This window comes from Sebastes umbrosus, chromosome 8 (assembly GCF_015220745.1).
Source record: "Sebastes umbrosus isolate fSebUmb1 chromosome 8, fSebUmb1.pri, whole genome shotgun sequence".
NCBI lineage: Eukaryota > Metazoa > Chordata > Actinopteri > Perciformes > Sebastidae > Sebastes > Sebastes umbrosus.
In genome coordinates, this window is record NC_051276.1 from 12,201,232 (window position 1) to 12,222,513 (window position 21,282).

General features: G+C 39.9%; 1 protein-coding gene across 6 annotated transcripts in view; it reads right to left on the reverse strand.

Annotated features, from left to right (window-relative positions):
* grid2 (glutamate receptor, ionotropic, delta 2) overlaps window positions 1-21,282 on the reverse strand; it is a 560,240-nt gene that overhangs the window by 27,711 nt on the left and 511,247 nt on the right. For all 6 annotated transcript variants that reach the window (XR_005207895.1, XR_005207896.1, XM_037778044.1 and 3 more), the window contains one exon: window positions 12,263-12,429. Coding sequence is in view for 4 of the 6 variants with exons in the window: in XM_037778044.1 (XP_037633972.1) it covers window positions 12,263-12,429 (167 nt within the window). In the remaining 2 variants the exon portion in view is untranslated. The remainder of the gene's footprint in view (window positions 1-12,262; window positions 12,430-21,282) is intronic.

The window sequence follows — 21,282 nt, forward strand, 5'->3', positions numbered from 1 at the left end:
TGTATGTAAGAAGTGGAACTAGTCCCCATGAAGTCACCCACTGGTTTGTGGACTGCCGTTTTGAAGCTTCGAGTTCAGCATTTTGGCCGTTGCCATCTTGGTTATTTGCAACCAGAAGTGATATGAGAGGGTGGAGCTAAGTACAACTGATATGATAGACATTTTTAGGCAACTAAAGAGGTTATAACTAAATTTCATGAACTGAAAACCCACTGTGAAAGGGTTAATGTTCTAAGACGAAAACGTGGACAACTCCCAGACCGGACAACGCCGTGGTAGCAACCTGTCAATCACAAGGTAGCCACGCCCTGAAGCATCCCCTGCTTTATGGTCTATTTGACTCTAAAATTTGGGACCAAAATTTACAAAAATGAACATCATGCTGTATTGAAGAAGACTTGAAACTAGCGATTGAGACCATAAACTCATGTTTACAATGTTTACTGAGGTAATAAATCAAGTGAGAGGTAGGGTCATTTTATCATAGACTTCTATACCATCAGACTTCTTTTTGCAACCAGAGGAGTCACCCCCTGCTGGCTACTTGAAAAAATGCAAGTGTAACGCACGCATTGGCTTCACTTTACAGACCCCGGAATTGCCCACTGATTTTATTGTGGTTCTGAGGACTTCAGGGTCAAAATACTTCAACATTTTGCTGTCAGAGTTCAAGTATGTCTTCGGAAATATGTGATTTATTTGTGAAAACGTGCACTAAAGCAAGTACAGTGAGACAGACATAGAGCAGGCTTTTCAAGGTGAAACCTTGTGTGGCTGCAGGTATTTCAATTACTCTGGGTAGGTGAGAGTGACATAGTGATTAGGGAGGCCAGCCTTCAACTACTGAGCTGAGCTCAAGCACCAATGTGAGCCAACAACCTACTGAAGTATCCTTAGATGCTGAGTCACCACGAGCTAAAGGTCTGCTGAACCTGATCTTTGTCCTGCTTGTAGAGACGAGGGGGGAATTGATAAAGCATGAGATTATTATCATAACATCATGTTGCGTTTTGCTATGCAACCTGCCTCAAGGATTAAGCCAAACCTGTCAAAAATATATCCAAAAGAGGCACAAGATCAGCTACAAACTGACCTGTGCTGCAGTCACTACTTAGTTTATTTGTCCAAATCACTTTAGTTCTTTTACAGGCAGGGACGTGACTAAGCGTTAGTGAGAGAGTCAGCAGCATCGACCCAGTCAGCGAAGTGCACCTGCTCCTGATTATTCTCTCCCTGTGTTTTACTTAACAAAAAAGAAGCTGAGACTGAAGCACACTGACCCACAGCCACACATCAATACCCTGGGAAGTTTGTTTATTCAGCCACAGACCGCTGGAGTCGTCTCAGACAGAAGAAATATTATTCCGGCACTGGTGGCGCATATTTGAGTTTGCTTTTGAGTGGGGTTTATTTTGATGCCAGATATAAAAAGAGTGAACCACCAGAGGTCTCTCCAGTGACCTTCCTCGTCGCCTCATTTTAGTGGCAGAGACAACACGCTGGCCTCTATCTGGCATTTACAGTGTGTAAAACCTGGTTGGATATTTGCTGAATTTATAAAGCTCTGTGCACATTAAAGGAGAACAGCAAGGATTTTAGCTGTCCCAGACACATCTGACAGATCAGAGAGCATACTATTGAACTGTCTCAGACATCCTGATTATCTCAAACATGTTGATTTTGTCAGTACAACATCAGCAACACAGAATGAGGGGTTTGAGAGCTGTGATGGGCTATAGTCAGCATATCATCACTATGATGGTGAATAGTTATAAAACCAGAGTTCTGTAGTGTATAACTCTTTATTGTACGCACCAATACTTTTGTAGCTAGCTTAAATGCCGGTATGGCCCCGATGTATCCTCATACAACAGTTCGTATGATAACTTACGAAAAGTTATTCCTCATTTTTCATGCCTTTTTCATGCCTAGCAACACGTGACGCACATGTCAATTTCTGCTCCAGTCTTTTCAAAATAAACTTCTGTCTGCTCAGGAAACAATGTTACGTTTAGGCAACAAAACTACTTCGTTAGGTTTAGGAAAAGATCAACTTGGTTAGGTTTAAGCAACAAAACTGCTTAGTTAGGTTTAGGAAAAGATCGACTTGGTTAGATTTAGGCAACAAAACTATTTAGTTGGATTTAGGAAAAGATTGACTTGGTTAGGTTTAGGTAACAAAATGAAACATCACTGAGCCACCATGCTGCTCTTTCAATTAACAGTGTGTCACTATACTGAACCTCAAGGAATGGGGTAAGAGAGGTCATTTACCCATGAGTCTTTGGTCCCTCAAGTAAAGTTTGCAAAGATTAATTATTCCAATTAGCGCACTCAGGGTTCAATGTCATACACTTTGTCTACAAAGTTTTCAATTAAGCACCATTAAGCCCCAGTGTGTGGGTGAACTGGAACAGATTATCATGCTGAACTATGACAAACAACACGCAGAAGTCAAACAGTCATTAACCATCATTAACACATTGAGAGAGTGAGGGAGAGACAGAGACAGAGAAACAGAGAGAGAGAGAGACACATCCCCATCATTAATTGTGATTAACATAGATTTAATGAACATACTAAGTGTGGGGGCTGAGTTTGACTGTGATGGATGGGTAAAAGAGTGACAGCTTTTGAATGAGAGAGCTTTAGACAAAGAAAAAGAGAGAACGCGCGCGCGCGCGAGAGAGAGAGAGAGCGAGAGAGAGAGAGAGAGAGAGAATGAGAGAAAGAGAAAGAGAGAGATTAGAGTGACATTTGACATTAAATCAGTAGTGTCGGTGTTGTAGAAACATTCATACACACATGCGCACAAACAATCCTTCTTTCTCTGCTCTCCACCCTCACCTCCATGGATAGTGATTTCCATGGATTGGCTTCAGAGCCTCCAGCTTAACTTGAACTCACTGTGTGAACGCGTGTGTGTGATGGAGAGAGAGAGACGGCGATTCTGTGACAAGTTGAAAAAGACTATAAGTGTATTGCTGTTTATACAAAAGCATAGTAAGTTCCTAGTAGGCTAAGTAATGATGTTAAAATCTGTAATGACGTTAACAAGATCATACATTACATCATACATACAAGGATTGTCTAAAGCCATTAAAAGTGGGTAAAATAGTTCAAACCTGTCATATGTTGTTTAAAAATTCAATTCAATTCAAATAACTTTCTTTTCAGCTTTTGGCTTCTTTAGCAGGAGCCTTGATCAAGCCTTATTTTGATTATGCATGTAGCTCATGGCATTATGGTGCCACAAAGAGCCTCAAAAATAAAGCGCAGACGTGTCAAAATAAATTAATCTAAGATGTTTTAAATCTGAAATGTAAGAACTCATTTTAAACCATTTTGAGGGTCTTCGGTGATGGAAAGTACAGGAATTGTTACAGTTGTTACTTGTGTTGTACATAGACTGTATATAAAGATGGACGACATTACAGCTCCCCAAAAGTGAAGCCAAAACATCTTGATCTCCCCCTGGTGGCTGGCTGCAGTATAGGTCATAGATCCCGCCCCCTCCATGTTAGCAGATGGGACATGGGCCAAAAAAGTCAAAGTACATGCCAAATCAATTTTTCCCAAAGATGGTTTCTGTCATTTTAGGTAGTTCTTATCACGCTGCTGTATGTTCAAGTGTTCATTTTTCTGACACGTTTGGTTATAATTTGTTATTTGATGCTATAAAAAGAGGGTGAGATGTCATGATTGGCAGCTTTCTAGTCTTTCTTATTGACAAACTGCGGCCGTCATCGGCTCGCGATTGGTTCAGGCTGGTGACCTCGATACCGTGGCTCCAGCCCCCCCGATCACTACTGCGTAGACTTTGGCTCCAACTTATGTCAAAATCTCAAGATGTCAGCTCCTGTATCCGGGATATTTCACTTCTGTACAGTGGGAGGAAGTGGGAGATGCGTCGTCCATCTTTATACAGTCTATGGTGTTGTATGCAAGTGTCTCTTTTTCCACTCTGCTTTTATTGTGGTCTTTTTTTCTTCATATGGGTTCAACATGGATATCTGGATTTGTAGCTATAATATGAAATAGAGATGGCCAAGAGAGACAGACAAAGAGAGAGAGAGAGGTAGAAAAACAACCCCTGAAAAAATGCCAATACTCAAGTCAATATGTTCCTTACTCGATCCGGTCCCCAAGAGCAGAACATTAAGAGAAGCTAAAACTCAGTTTTTTCACTGAGGATTTTGAACAAAATGAAACTTTTCTCTGTTTTTCTATACTGAAGTTTCAAGACTTACAGTACAGTGCAATGAACTACTATGTAAGCTAAAGCTAAAACCTCTCCAGGCAACTTTTGTTTGGCTGGCAAAATTCAATGCAGTTTTTTTTACAACCAAAAGTGACACGAGAGGGTGGAGCTAAGTACAACCGAACGCTGAATAAGACATTTGTTTGCCACCAAAAAGTTACACCAAACTTTCATGCTCTGAAAACACACTGCAAAAGGGTTTAAGTTCTAAGACGAAAACACGGACAACTCCTAGACCGCCATGGTTGTGACCTGTCAATCACAAGGTAGCCACACCCTAAAGCATCCCCTGCTTTATGGTCTATTTTACTCCAAATGGGACCAAAATTTACTAAATGAACATCATGCTGTATTGAAGAAGACTTGAAAATAGCGATTGAGACCATAAACTCATGTTTACAATGTTTACTGAGGTAATAAATCAAGTGAGAAGTAGGATCATTTTCTCATAGACTTCAAGTTTAATGCACTTCCGCATTGGCTTCACTTCTCAAACCTGGAGGTAGCCCACTGCTTATGACACAACACTTAACCACCACCTTATATACCCACCACAGGCTGACTTTAGGGCTGCAACTAACAAATATTTTTCATTAGCAAATTAATCTGTTGATCATTTTATTGATACTATTATCAAAAGTGACCATGGTGACATTTCAGATGTCTTGTCTTGTCCGACCAGTCAAATATGTTTATAATTTATAATGATGTAAGACAAAGGAACGCAGAATATCCTCACACTGGAAACATTCCTGCTTAAGAAATGACTTAAACAATTATCAAAACAGTTACTTATTATTTTTATGTTAATTGATCAATTAATTACCTAATTGCTGAAGCTCTAGGTGACTTACTGACCTGATTTTGGTTGCTAATTATGCCATCTGTTGGTATCTGTGGGTATGACTGTTCTCTCTGCAGTTTTGTAGTTATAACACTGAGTTGCCACATGTGTCGTAAACCTAGTAGAAGTCAACCTCCTTAAACAGAGCTGACAGCTTCTTTTTTTTAAAGATTCAAGTAAAAAGAGACTCTGTATTGGCTAATTACAAGGGCAATTAGAGAGACTTTTTGTAATTACATCACACTTACTGTGTTGACAACTCTTGACTACTAAAGCCAATTCCACCTACACTATAACACTATCAAAGTCATTTCTTCAAAACAGCCTGAGACAACTGTGACAGAGAGCTAACAGTACTGGAGCAGGTATTATTATAGTCCTCCTCTGCAGTCTCTCTTTACAACCCTTCTGCTGGGACTAAAATGTAAGATTTACATGGACAAAGGCAGCTTTAAAAGCCATTTATATGTGTCCTTCAATGGTGCAATTTGGTTTATCTCTATCATATACATTCCAGAAGAAAAACTCCACTATACGATTCATTAAATTTGACTTCGAGGTTTGCAATAACCAAACTTTCACAAGTCAGTTCATCAACAGTTTTTTAACTATTGCTGACAATTTTATTGTCACGAGTGCTGCTGTGATAAAAGCTTGCCGGAATACTGAAAGCATCACAAACAAACGTTTTTTATGAGTCGTATACAGTTTACTTTGTATTCACTGGGACCCAGAGCCCTTAAATATCACTTCAACAACAACTTTTAGTAGAGGGCTACCTCATATTAGTGACACATCGCTTACTGTGGTTCGACTTTAATTTATCGTCTGGATAGGATGAGAAATAAATGCATGGAAGAGCTAAGGCTGCAGGGGGAATAATAAAGAAAGGATGCATGGATTACTGGATTTAAGACTGCACCAAAGATATTAGGATGGAAGGAGAGACAAATAAATAATAGATATCCCTTACACACATAGACGTACCCCTTAACCCTGCTATATCTTTTATGTATTTAAACATGGCGCAGTAAGGGAGACACATTAGCTGGGTTCAGGAGCAAATTAACCCTTCTCACACTGTCACATTACTTATATGAAATCCACACCCGACAAATGCAAAAATGAATTTTATGAAGCCCTCTCTGATCCAGTTCTCTCATTTTGGAACTAAATGTTTCACTCCTCTTTATGTGGAAGAACATGTGCTTCCTTCCAAGATAAGAAATAAACAAACCACTTGAGCCATCAAAAAGTTCCAATCCCTCACAGCTGTCCAAAATACATCTCATTTGGTGAGGCAATCAGAGCTGATGGGTGATAATTTTGCTGCGGTTACTTTCAAACAACCCAGGTCAGGATAATTACAAGCCACAGACTAACAGGCTAATGTCTTTTCTACAGAATGAAGCAGGCCTCTGCTCCATGCTCACCACAACAGCCTAACCCATGTGCTCTGAGGTGTGATGTGTCCGTGATTGCTGCAGAGATTTGTCGCTGTTGTGTACATCATTTGGCCCCTGAAGCGCACAGCACTGCCTTTGCTCCCCGCAGAAATACAGCGTACCATCGCTTTATTTTAGAAGCACTCAAACATCAGCCCTTAGGCTACTGATGAACACTTGCCTGCAGCCAGGTCATAAAACAACAATATGAATGCATCTTTGTTGCTGAATGTTATTTAAGTGCTGTGGCCATAATCAAATTCATATTGTAGATGTGGCACTCTTTGCTCACCTCATGTGTGCCTTTATTGAAAAGATTTTTATGAAAACAACACTCTGATGGCATGACCCTGGTATCATAGCAAAAAAAATTCATTTTCTCTGAGCTGACATTTATCATCTACTTTCATTGAACTACACTGAAGATGGTGTCAAGATTGAAATTCTGCAGTGTCCTGACCAAAATCACATACAAAGAGGCACCTCATCTATCTTGCAATCGAAATGTAAAACGTAATCGCGTTCAATATGTGCAATAAAATGTCTGGCCCGAAGCTTATCTTCTTAGACTGCAGCACCCTCAAGATGTCCATCTGCTATGGATTAAATCTTCTATTTTAAATGTTCACATCAATGCCTGCAGACACTCACAGACAGAAATAATATATGCCTGGGAGAGAGGGCTTATTTTCCCCCCCACAATCGTGCCCCTTCAGCAGCACTTCAAAACAACTTGTCAGTAGCTGTCAGTTTAAATTAGCGGACTAGCCCTTTACGCTACTGTTTTCTGACTCTGGTAAATCTGCAGGCTGTCTCCATCAATCACAGAACAGCAGCTCCCACGCACGCGCAACCACATACACAGTTGCACATTATTTGTTCTACAGTGTCGACAAATGCCCCCCCTCCCCCCCCCCCCACACACACACACACGAAGTGGTGATGCACTTGCACTCTGGCAATGGCTTCTTCCAAACAAACAAAGTGGTTGAAAACGATGAAGTTGTAGCAGTCTGTCTACTTCTACAGACATCGCCCTTCTCTCTTTCCCTCCAAAGTGTCAGAGCAAATAAATTCATTTTCATGTCTCTTATTACCTCCAGGGACCTGCAGATAGTATACACTCCTCAAGTGTGCAGGACGCACACACTCACGGATACTAGGAGTGTCATGATTAACACAAATTAGTTTTAACGGCACTAATTTCTTTAACACATTAACGCAACTTTTTTTCAACGATTTTTAGGTTGTAGCGGGCTCAGTTTTAAAGCTAGAGTGAAGATGGCATCATATGAAACTAGAAAAAACCTAAGGAATACATTGGTACCAACCACGTCATATTAGCTTGTCGTGAAGGAGGCCAAATAATGCTACAAACTTTCGCGAAATTTTGGCATAAAGCCAAATAAAGCAAATAATAAATAATATCTTATGATATGATAAAAATCATAAAGTAATCATATTTGCCCACTCCCATGTTGATTAAATACTTGATTAATCTCCCTTTAAGGTACATTTTGAACAGATAAAAAAATGTGTGATTAATTTGCGATTAATCATGATTAGCTATGGACAATCGTGCCGTTAATTGGCTAATATTATATATATATGTGTGTGTGTGTTTCCAAAGAAGAAAAGCTCTGCCTCTGTCTAAAAATGTTATTATAATTTCTATTTTATGAGCAATGAGTTCCACGAACTGATATCAAACCATATTAATATGTGTTTACAACGCTGTACTACAGTATCACTCACTCATCACTCATCTTCAACCGCTTATCCGGGGTCAGGTCGTGGGGGGCAACAGCTCCAGCAGGGGACCCCAAACTTCCCTTTCCCGGGACACATTAACCAGCTCTGACTGGGGGATCCCGAGGCGTTCCCAGGACAGCATGGAGATCTAATCTTTCCACCTAGTCCTGGGTCTTCCCTGTGGCTTCCTCCCAGATGATCGTGCCTGGGAGGTGCCCAGGGAGCATCCTTACTAGATGCCCGAACCACCTCAGCTGGCTCCTTTCAACGCAAAGGAGTAGTGGCTCTTCTCCGAGTCCCTCATGGATGACTGAGCTTCTCACCCTATCCCTAAGGGAGACGCCAGACACCCTCCTGAGAAAACCCTTTTCGGCCGCTTGTACCCGCGATCTCATTCTTTTGGTCATGACCCAGCCCTCATGACCATAGGTGAGAGTAGGAACGAAGATTGACCGGTAGATCGAGAGCTTTGCCTTCCGGCTCAGTGCTCTTTTCATTACAAAAGTGCGGTAAAGCGAATGCAATACCGCCCCTGCTGCTCTGATTCTCCGGCCAATCTCACGTTCCATAGTCCCCTTACTCGCGAACAAGACCCCGAATATTATGAATGTAGAGAGTAAATACATGGGGGAACCAATATTGATCCTTGTGGGGCTCCTTTCTAAATACTTCATGAGGCTTTATGAGAACAATGGCATAGAGAGTCTGAAATCTGCCAGAAAGTTTTGAAAAACAACTTTAAGAAGAATCCAAACCCTCGGAAAGCAACTTAGTGTTGTGATAGACAGAGTCAAAAGCCTTACACAGACTTTGACATGGAGTATGTTCTACTAAAACAAAGACAGAAAAGCCTGAGGCTGTCGTCAATATTTTTTCTCTGTCAGTTCATGGCAAGACATGAAACATTAGTTGTAAAAAGACAAAAGAAATGTCTGACAGAATACACTGCTACAGTATCTTCACACTGAGAATGTGGTGTCTGACACATGTGCCTATACTGGCATCTGAGAAGTGTAGGCAGGCTTAGCAGGTGTTGGCTGCTTATATAATTCCTCCCATTAGTTTAATGGTTTTTGGCCCCGTCCGTCCACCCTGCACTGTGTGTTACTGTTTTAGAAATCCCTTAGTGGATGAGATCCATACAGCAATCCACTGATGAGAACAAAATCATGCCCATGTCACTTCTGTAGATATGGCAGCCTGTGTTATTTGGTAGACTTAATAACACTCTGGCTTGTACACTTGTTCCACAACATTTCCCCCCAGTATTTTGGAAAGATGCCGTCACAGCATTCTGGGCTCGCTGCTGCGGACAGATATTGCGATTGACTGCTTGAAAATGTAACAACCCAAAATTCTTTGCGACTATCATAGGAAAAGAAATCCTCTCTTACACAGGTCTGTATGAGCAAGACTAATGGAGTGTTAGTGCTCAACAATAACTGTGATGATCAAGCAAACCTTTACAGAAATCAGTGTAATCTACAGTTGAATCACTTGTAATGAAGTTGATTATGTTCTGCTCAAATGCAGAGGTGGGTGGTTTAGTTATTACAAGGAAAAATACCATCTAACCCGGTAAACTATTGTTTTATTTTGAACAAAAGGAGGTGCACCAGTCAACACAAATCCAGTTGTAATCATCAAGTCTCCAGACTTGTCATGACCAGGCCACCAAAGATAATCAAGCTGAGTGAAACATTTCTTTCCGTGGTGTCAGTGCACGGACGGCTAATACAATTCCTGGTAAACCTCCTCTTTGTACCTAATTAATTTGCATAATACAGAATATCAGGATGAATTACATAAAAAAGATCACAGCAAAGAAAAACAAAACAATTATACCTCTGTGATTATCCTTTTCTCCTGATAATTTCTGTGTCTGTTTTGTGTGAACCATGGGGACCAGTGTGGGTAAACTGTTTGAAACTGTCTTCCCGAGAGTGTGACATTGCCCCCGAAATAATAGGAGGGAATTGGAAACATGGCCTGTCAATTAATTGTTTGTTTATTTTAATAACAGCCATGATAGGCAATATACTGAAGAGCAACGCTCCACCGGATATGGAGCTATAAACAAACAGGCCTAGTCACTCAAACACTCTGTAAAGCGCAGACATTTTGGCCCGTGTACATAAAATGTGTTTCCATCTCTTACCACCCACACACATATATAAAACAACACTGACAGACTATCTCATATAATATAAATTATGACAGCATAATGAAGGCATTAGATATTTTTCTTTTTCCCACCTCTTATATATAAATATGTAGCCAACAGGATTCTCTGTTGGGATACAAGCAATCCTTATGTGGCCTTCACAGAAACACCTCACCTCATATGACTGAACCTGCAATCTGGTGATGTGGTTTATATCGCAGCACTGCATTAAAAATGAATGCAAACAAACAAACCCTCAGCATTGTAGAAGCACAGAACAGTCAGCAGCTCAGCAGCTGACGGGAGATGAATGAATGACCTTTGTGTGGTGTCTGCAGACACAACCAAGCTTCCTAATAGCCATAAGGGACAAGATAAGCAGGGAGTGAATGAATGAATAAATGAATGAGTTCTGTTACTTTCCGGGTCCATGACAAACTTTGACAGAACAAAAACCCCCGCTGTGTGCTCCAGCAACGAGGTAAGCAGCTGGGATCAGTTTGGATACATCTACACTGTTGTGCTGTTGACTTATTTGTGAGGCTGTGCTGTCAGACTTGCTTAACTTCAATGTGAACCAGTGGCTCATGCTGAGGTTAAGCAAGGCTGCTGCACACAAGTTGTGAAAGTGCCATTTGCCTCTTTCCTCTGGAAGATAGATGTACAATTTAATCTGTTATTTACTTGGGGTCTGACCTACAGAGCAAAATTTTCAAGCAGGGAGAGGGGCAAACTTTATGGGAGTGGCCACTTTTTAGTTGGCTGAAATGAATTTGGAGCAGTAAAAACTAACATGACCTCTCCTGAAGTAGGAGAATATATGAATGCATTGTTTTTAGGGCTGTCAATACATTAAAATATTTAATCGTAATTAATGGCATGATTGTCCATAGTTAATCGTGATTAATCGCACATTTTTTTATCTGTTCAAAATGTACCTTAAAGGGAGATTTGTCAAGTATTTAATACTCTTATCAACATGGGAGTGGGGAAAATTTGCTGCTTTATGCAAATGTTTGTATATATTTATTATTGGAAATCAATTAACAACACAAAACAATGCCAAATATTGTCCAGAAACCCTCACAGGTACTGAATTTAGCATAAAAAAATATGCTCAAATCATAACATGGCAAACTAAAGCCCAACAGGCAACAACAGCTGTCAGTGTGTCAGTGTGCTGACTTGACTATGACTTGCCCCAAACTGCATGTGATTTTCATAAAGTGGGCATGTCTGTAAAGGGAAGACTCGTGGGTAGCCACAGAACCCATTTTCTTCACATATCTTGAGGTCAGAGGTCAAGGGACCCCTTTGAAAATGGCCATGCCAGTTTTTCCTCGACAAAATTTAGCGTAAGTTTGGAGAGTTATTTTGTCTCCTTCGTGACAAGATAGTATGATATGGTTGGTACTAATAGATTCCTTACGTTTTCTAGTCTCATATGATGCCAAAATCTTCACTAGCCTTAGCTCTAGCTTTAAAACTGAGCCTGCTGCAACCTAAAATTCGCAAGTTGCCTTAATGCGTTAAAGAAATTAGTGGCGTTAAAACGAATTTGCGTTAACGCATTATTATCGCGCTAACTTTGACAGCCCTAATTGTTTCACAACTCTTCTCAAAAGTAAGGGGCATCGCTCAACTTAAAACTGAAAACAATATGACTGAGATGAACAGTATGGAACAAAAATATCGGCTCCATCAATGCGCTCGTGAAACTTTATAATAACTTTTAAATAACAAATAAAATGCAGTCAAGAATGCTGCTGACTGTTGTTTACTGTTACGACTCTTACCTTTGGGAGAAAATGTCCCTGTAGGGGCTGCCGTGCTGCATGGCGATACCATAACCACGGTCTGGCGCGTTGCTGCTGACAGTGTAGAACGAGCAGTCCTCGTCATTATTAGCAACGTACTCCAGAACTGCTGCATCCCACACAAAGCCAAATCGACCGTACTTCACCTGAAATAAAAATAAGACATTTAAGAACTGTTAACAATATTCAGAACGGTGCATCTTTACCTCCGGTTATACAGGTGATATCCAAAAACATCCTGTTGAGTTATTGAGATTTAAGATGTCCTTGACAAGCTTTTAGCTTGACCTCGGGAAAATTTTCCTATTTAAAAATTTACTTTTGCAAAAACAGTGTACAAAAAACAATTCAACAAGCATATTTTTCCCAATTATTGACCTATATTTTTGTTGAAACAGTGTGCCACAGACTTTTAGTTTGCAGCAATATTTTATATGCACCTATTCCTTCATTGAGGTCTTTGATTCAGTGTCTAGGTGACGCTTCATCACATATGCCTGTAAGAAGTGAATGAATGTGAATGAGGTATGGTTAAAAATAGTCTCTATTAGCAGTTCAGCTTATCCTTGATCCATTAAGAAATGTTCAATAAACCTCCTCCTTTGCTTTTCTTTGAGCTGAATCATAGTTGAGTACATTCAGCATAGGCACAGCAAAGATGATCTCACCCCCGCACACACATATTTCATAACCACAGTCTATCGGCATTTTAAGTCCAAAAATGCACCAAGATTACGCTCTACTGTAGGATGGCAACAGCATAGCAATGTTACTGTTTAACATCCCCTCTAGACTGTAGAAGTGTTAATGGCTCACTTTTATTGCATCCTATGTGGGTATGTGTTGGGTATGTTTTACATTTTTATGTGCATGTCCTCGTTTAGTATGTCAATGTGTGCGCTTGAAAAGAAGTAGAGTGTCAAAATGACTCAAGGTGAGAATCACAGCTTGTTTTATAGAAGTTAAGGCTTGTTGTTAACATGGTTTCCTGTTAACATTCTATAAATCTTTATTTTCACACCAGAATGAAAAGTGGAGATAAACGACTTGGCTGTGATATTCACATCCTGACACCTTTTTTGACATTTCACTTAAATAGACGCACACACACACACTTTTCTCCTAACACATTATTTTGGATTTGGTGTGTCATTAACTTTAATGGAGCTTTATGAAATTTTCAAACGCTTATGTCTTCACTGTGAGTGCTTGCATGCGTGCGTGTGTGTGTGTGAATCACCTCAGTTGGCCTTTGTGTGATGACTAATGTCTGAGAACCGACAAGACCCTCTGATTGGGTAATTTCACAGTCTGTAGTCCTCTGAAGTGTGTGTATGTGTGTGTGTGTGCAATAATTCACTGCAGGGCATCAGATTGGCCCATTCTGCGCTTTACAACCTTAAAAAGAGTGCAAAGAGTGCTTTATTACTTCGAAGAATAATTTTATGGCTTTTCATTATTGCTTTTGAATTGGAAAGATTATGGGCTTTGTGGAAAGGAAACTAGCAAAAAATCAGTTTCAATAGCTTAAATTGTACATTAAGGACTATTTGGGGGAAAATGGCTGAAAAGAATTATTATGCACATTATGTATGCGGTGACCTCTGATGTCAGCCACATTGAAAACACAACAAAGCTGTGCTAATGTCATTAACATAATCCTTATGAATTCAGACACTTCACATACTAAGTGTAAAAATTCCCCCAATGGAACAAAAAGTGTCCAAACCATGTATACTACCTTTTCTGAGAAAACTAGGTTTCTATTCCAGTCTGTGTCAGTGCCCAAATAATACAAATAACAACTTTATTTTGCACTTTTCAAGCTGGGAGCACAAAGTGCTTCCACAGACAGCATTACAAAACAACAATCACAAATATAAAAAGAGAAAAACTCAAGAACAGCAAAATAGAGTGCACAAATCAAAATCAGACGGTTGTACAACAGAGCTGCATTACGTGAACAAATAAGACTAGTTGTCTGGCAAAAAGGCAAGTCTGTAAAAATGTGTTTTAAGACAGGATTTAAAAGCAGAAACAGTGTCAGCAGATCGAATATTAACTGGACAACATAGATGCTTCAACTTGTATAACCCTTGGCAAAGTTTACAGAGAGGTGTTGGTCAAGTACAAGCAAAGACGATGACCACATCTAATGGCTCAGTTCACATAAATAATTGTGGAGTAGAAAATAGGCATTTATGTCAAAGATAAGTTAAAGGCACGTTTTACTGCTGTGTTTACAAAAACAACTAGTGCAAACAAACCCTTTAACACAATCAGAAAAACACACATAACATAAATTTAGTTGTTAAAAAGCCTCTGTATTATAAAAGATCAGTCAATCAAGTTAAGAGTGATAACAACTTCTAATCCTGTCCTTTGAATTTGGTGTTGAGGTGACAGTTAAGCTTTAGATCACGGCATGCATCTAAGGGAGATGACGGGCAAAAATAAAAGCTTGTATGGCTTTAAAAGGCTGTACTGTATGTGTTGATGCCTCTCTGAAGGAAGGACAGAGCAGCATTAATGTGTTTACACTGACTCAAGAGCCATTTTAGAGGAAGCTGAATGGAGAAAGAAAATAACTTTGACTTGGATTATATACAGTACTTCACTCTTCATCAGCCTATATGAAAAAAGTGAGATCACTTGAAGAAGAACACAAAAAGAATATATAATGCAGTCTGTATAAAGCAGAGGTGGGATTCACAAGAGGTCCCACGATACGATATTATCACGATACTTAAGTCACGATACGATCTTATTGCGATTTTAAACATTTTACGATATGCTGAGTATTGTGATAAGATATATTGTGATATATTGCGATTTATTACCTTTTTTCAACTGCTAATTATACAGTTTGTCAACATCTCTTTTATCTAATAAGATACAGCTTTGATAATGGTCATGCCATTTTTTCCTCGCCAAAATTTTGCATATCTTTGACTCGTTATTTATGGTCTTCCTGACAAGCTAACATGACATGGTTGGATGCTACTACCGCTACAACCTCTGATAGTTTATATAATAAAAGATACTTGACGTCCATGTATCAATACAATATTGATATACTAGGCTGTATCGATTTTTTTCCCTTTACCCCCAATATAAAGTGATACCTTGGATGGAGACAATGAGTGAGAGTGGAGAGAGTACTGCACTTAATAATAAACACCACTGGCCTAAAAAGAAAGGGTTGAGTTCATCAGGCTTCAATGTTGTTGCCTGAATTTTGTTATTCCCGCGATAAAGTCTCTCACGCTTTCATTGAGTTCCTTTTGGAAACAGCACAGGATGTTAGGGATGTGAAATTCTTCACCAGTTTCTTCATAATCAAAAATGGCAAATCCTGACGATGTGATTAATCAGATAATATAATCAGCCAAGGGATGGGGACCTCACATGGGGTCACTTGATATGGTTCAAATGTACCCGTCTTTGCATCACAATAAGACTTCTTCAAGCGCAGTGTGTCTTCTCGAAGCTTTAATCCAATTAAACTACACTCGATAAAATAATAATTATAGCAATGGCAACGATGCACACAATCACATAAAAAGGAATTATCCCTACAATGAAAATGATGCTGGAGCTGGTGAAGGGAAATGCTTTTGCCTGCAGCTGTAGCTGTGCTTTATAAACAGAGACAATGTGTCTGTGAATAGGGAGCGCTTGATTTGATGTACTGCACCAGAACAAGTGCTCTACATGCAGAGCATCAGTCTAATATTGGCTTAAGTCTGATTAATTACCAGAAACAAAATCATGATCAATTACCACAAAAGTGATGTGTTGAAGGTCAGCTTGTTGTTGTGCTACCTCTGATTGTGGCCCACACAAAAATAATTCAAAACTTTCTAAGGGCTGAGAACTGAAAAACAAGCTTATGGGCCAGAGCAGTCTGGGAGAGCCTTTATCTACCCATAATACTATTGTTTTCCAAGTGTCTAACACTCATAGCTCATATCCCTGAGGTCTGCAGCCTCTCTAAGTCCAAACCATGAAAAGGAAATTGAACAGACTTAAACTCTACCTTCTATTTGTCACTAAAGGAAATGTAAGGTCACTGGCAAACAAGATGGATGAGCTCAGGACTCAGTGGGATTATCTAGGCAAGGCAGCTTTATGTTCTTCACAAGCTGCATTTGCATGCGTAGCGTATCCTGGCAAAGGGCTCCAATTAAGGTGTTATCCAGGTTAAACTGTTTACATGCACCTTTGACACCCTGCGATTGAGTCTCCATGTTTCCACTTAAACTTATTTTCATGAGAATAAAACAGCCTCTTAAAATACAAGGAAAGAATTCATAATCCCAATAGTAATAACAAATACTGCTTTCTGGCATGCTTTTGTTGATGCTGAAATACTTATTTTAACTTAGTTTCACACTGGAGTCATGGAGGCAAACAGTCACGAGTAAGAAACAAACAGAGACTAGGCTAAGAATCCAAATCAAATCTTTAAGCTTTCCGGATCAGCGTCGCTTTAATACCTTGCCAGATAGTAAAAAAACAAAAGTTAAAGGTGCAAGATGTTTACGGGTCACAGTAACTATTTAAATATTGGAGTATAGGATGACCTGAATTCTACAGTATGTTAATGTTCCTGTGTCTAAATGTGTAAATACAGAAGCAGCTTCTGAACAGGTTGGTTCTAGATGTAAAAATAGTGACTGAGATTTGGCTGCAGGAGAAACCACCAGACTCTGCAATCACCCCAGGGAGTGTTGTGCTGGTACAGTATGAATAGACAGAGGTAAACACAGCTGTAGGAGAAGAGGGGGAGGTTGGGATATTTTTGCTATTTTACTTGACATCACCAGTTCACACATTAGCATAGTGCGGATATGGAATCAGGGATTTTGGGCTTAAAAGCCATACTAGAGATAGAGAAGAGATTTCCTGTGTCATTGTCTTTGTGCCGAAGGAGGTTTGTGGTCAAAGAAGGACCGCTGGGTCTTGTAAATACTGTCTGTGGTGTTAGTAATGTGTCTAATGTGATGTTGATGTCTATGTTTCGATGTTACTGACACTGTAGTTTCAGTTTACCCACCATGCTGTACCAAAAACAAATTCCAACAACCTTCGTTGTGTGGTCATTATTAAACAAATGATTGATTGATTGATTGATTGATATAAGGAGATGGAGGGGAACAAGCTGACAAGCCTGACATGAGATCATCACGGATCAACACCATGCCCAAACCTCCATATCTTTCCTCTGATTATACTCTGGTTTGATCTATGTACAACCAGCGGGCAACCCGCTGGCAACCCGCTGAAAACGACGGTTTTCGTCTAGAACTTCAACCCTTTCACGGTGTGTTTTCAGTTCATTTAAGTTAATTATAACCTTTTGGTCATCTAAAAATGTCTTATACAGCATTCGGTAGTACTTAGCTCCACCCTCTCGTGTCAATTCTGGTTGCAAATAACCAAGATGGCGATTGCCGAAAACCAAGATGGTGACGGCCAAAATGTCAAAGATGAGGCTTCAAATCAACAGTCCACAAACCAGTGGGTGACGTCACGATGACTACGTCCACTTATTATATACAGTCTGTGTAAAATATGATATTTGCAGTGTTATATGTAAATAACATTTCTGTATATATTACTTTACATAACATGTTACATATTATATAAAGCACATATTATGTAATACCTCATCCAAGTTTTTTATGGGTCGGACTAATAACATATTTTATTGATTTGTATTTCCTTATGAGGCTGTTGTCTACACGTTCTACTATATATTTCATTCATACGTTCCCCTTATGGTGTTCTTGTTGCAATTTGTGTATACTATATTGCAAAAAAGTTCTTCTGTGCTGTAGAGACTATACACGGAAAACAATAGTTCTGGCTATGAGTTTTCTTAAGGTGAACCTACAAAACAACATATTGAAAAGTTTTGTCTCAGCAGAGATGAAGGATTTTCAAACAAATGTCTTTTTCTTCCAGCTCAATAGCCGGCTATTGCATCTGGTGCCTTGATCAAATCTAAAAATGGTGGCTATTTCTCAGAGGAGGGGATTTCCAACAAAAGAAGAGAACAGCTTGTCTCTCACTGTAACGTTGTGCTCAACCCTCAAACAAAAGCCTCAATCAACAAATCCAAAAATACGCTTTGTGAATACAGCCCACAAGTTCATAAGGTATCTTAAATAGATTACAAAACCTCCAATCAACATACAAATAGGGGGCAAGAGATAAGTTATTGCATTCTCCCATTATCATTAAGTCGCATCCAGAGAACTTTTTAGCACTTTCATTTGCAGATGCATTTGAGAATTGCTATCAAGTCCTGCAGAGGATAACTGTGGTTGTATTGGTAAGCCTTTCTCAAGTGAACTCTTCATTAAAAGTGTTCAGTCTGAGGTTTTCACCTGCATGAAAATGTGTGTACTGTGAGATTAGGTTATCATGCACATGCAGGATGTATATGCAGGCAACACTTAGCTCACTCACTCAACACTAACTGCTGCATCTCAAATATGTCCCTCACATAACACACAGTACACATACACACACTTTTACGTCTGTCTGTTCCGTGTCCAGGGATATGACTCTGGTTGTGCCAGTGTAATTACAAGAAGCAGAAGAATTATTTTCTGGCAGACACTTTGGCAACAATCATAGTCACATAGTCACATAGTCACACACACACAAACACACAAACACACACACACATAATCACCTCCAAACACCGATCAAAGCACATTAGCACGCCTCCTTACAGACCACACAATCACACACACACACGGCAAACATCCACCGATGAATCCTAATCATTGCATTGGACCTTGTTTTTCTCTCTCATGTATGTGACAACCCAGTAAGATCCATAATCACTAAATTAAACCCTTCTCGGCAGTTCTCTTTCTTCGCCTTCCTCTTTTTTTTCTATCACTCAGACTACTTTTTAATTCCCAGCGCTCCTTACATGGGAAGAGAGAAAATGAACCTAATTCTGTTGCTCGTTCATTGTTTATGTTCTTGTTGATCAGTTTTAAAGGGTTTTTGTGACGGTGGAGCTAATTTAATGAAGACATAACATGACTGAACCATGAGCCTGAGCTATTTTTGCTGCAGCTCTGATTTGTGTTGTTTTATCCAGGCAAAGGGGCAGAACATAGTAAACAGGGAATAGTTGAACTAATTATTCATCATTTTCCGCTATTATTTCTAATTAGTAGTTCTGAATTTTATGGTAAAACACAGACTGGGTTGTGACTTGAATGTTAACATGTTGTACAACATTATTGAACTAACACAGATCAATGTAGAAATGTATCGGAATAACCAAAATAAAGAGAAAAAAAAGGTACAAAAGCCCCCTCCAGACGGTTTTACTTCCTTTTTTTGTTTTTTTTGGTGCTAACACCGGCTCTCGCTTCAGCTACAGCACCGACACCGCACCAGGCCGCACTGTGATTCGTTTATTTCTCTAACGGGACTTTTCTTGTTTTCTTTTGGGCTGAAAGTTGTGCGCTCCCCGTCGTTCGGACCTGTTAGAGGCCGGCAAACCTTCAAAATAGCATCGCCTGCTTTCCCTTAATTTATCTCTGGCAGGAGGAGACGGTAAAGAAGAAAGCAAGTGAGAGACACAGTCAGTGTGGTGTTAATTCTGACGGTGGGATTTCGTGTAATCCACTTAGTTGATTGTACCCGTTCACCGCACACACAAATGCCATTGTGAAAATAAACACAGTACACTAAGGTGGAGGAAATTAGAAAATAAAATGAAAACCCTCAGTTAGCTATTGCAACAAGTTGGGCTGGCTAACTACACCTAACTAGCTAACCTACTAGAAAGACAAACTGACAGACAGATAAACTGATTTATCGGTTTGCCGTTGCGCAAGCTTGGAGGAAGACGTATGAACTGCAGCTTCTACTATAGTCATATGTCATATTCCCAGTTTAGCAACAACCTTTTTTTTTTTACTTTGAGCACAAAATTAAGTTATTTATCAAAAGAAAATTGGCAAACAGTGTGGCTAATCAACTTAGTCAGGAAATGCCTCAAATAAATATGAAATATCAGAGAAAAGGCAAAATACACTGGAGGGGGGCTTTAAAGGGACTATTTGTAACTTTGTACGCGCATAAATGTAGCGGGTCGTCACACATGCGCGCCCGCATATGCGCGTTCGCGTTTAGCCGCTGTACTCTCCTCCTCTGCCTGCTCGCCTTCACTCAGACAGCTCAGCTCGCTCCACCTCTAGATGTGAACGCGCGTTCACTCCACACTGCAGAAGAGTTAGTTTAGCTCTGAGAATATCTAGTGAATGTACAGGGGACGTTTGTGCAGAAATAACTGCTGCAGCTCCTCCAGACCAACAGGTTTTCCGTGTCTTGTGAAGTGACGGAGCTCTACAGAGATTTACGTTGTCTTCTCGTTACCGACCGGGTGCCGGTGTCTCCTCTGCTCTCTCCGGCTGCGGGCGGAGAGAGCAGAGGAGACTCGCTGCAGAGCCCCGCTGCATCAGCCTGCACTTAGGCAGGAAAAGCCAACACTAGGACCAGATCTAAATCATGTTCATGGAGAGACCTTCGTCTGGTCAGCTAACATTACTGCCAAGCAGGTGAAATATAGAGTGATATTGTGCTTTTAGCTGACGTGTGTCGCCTCACTGTTTTGAGCGATGCTCGTTCAGGTATATTTAGAGCGAGCAAGCGCGAGCCCGACGCTGACTTTCGTTGATTTCACGGCCACAGATGTCGCTGTTAAGAAGCATTTCTGAAAGTTACAAATAGTCCCTTTAAGTGATTAAATGATAAAGGTGGAAAATGAGCATGAAAGAAGAGGAAGCAAATATCAATATCTAACCAAGTCCACTGTCTTTCCCTAACCTTAACTATACCTTAACCATACTGAAATATGAAATGAAAACAGTACTTTCCTAAACTTTAAGGGGAACACCACATAAATTAAGAATTCCAATATGTTATTTCCATGGCCGAGGAAAGTTCAATCAATATTTGTG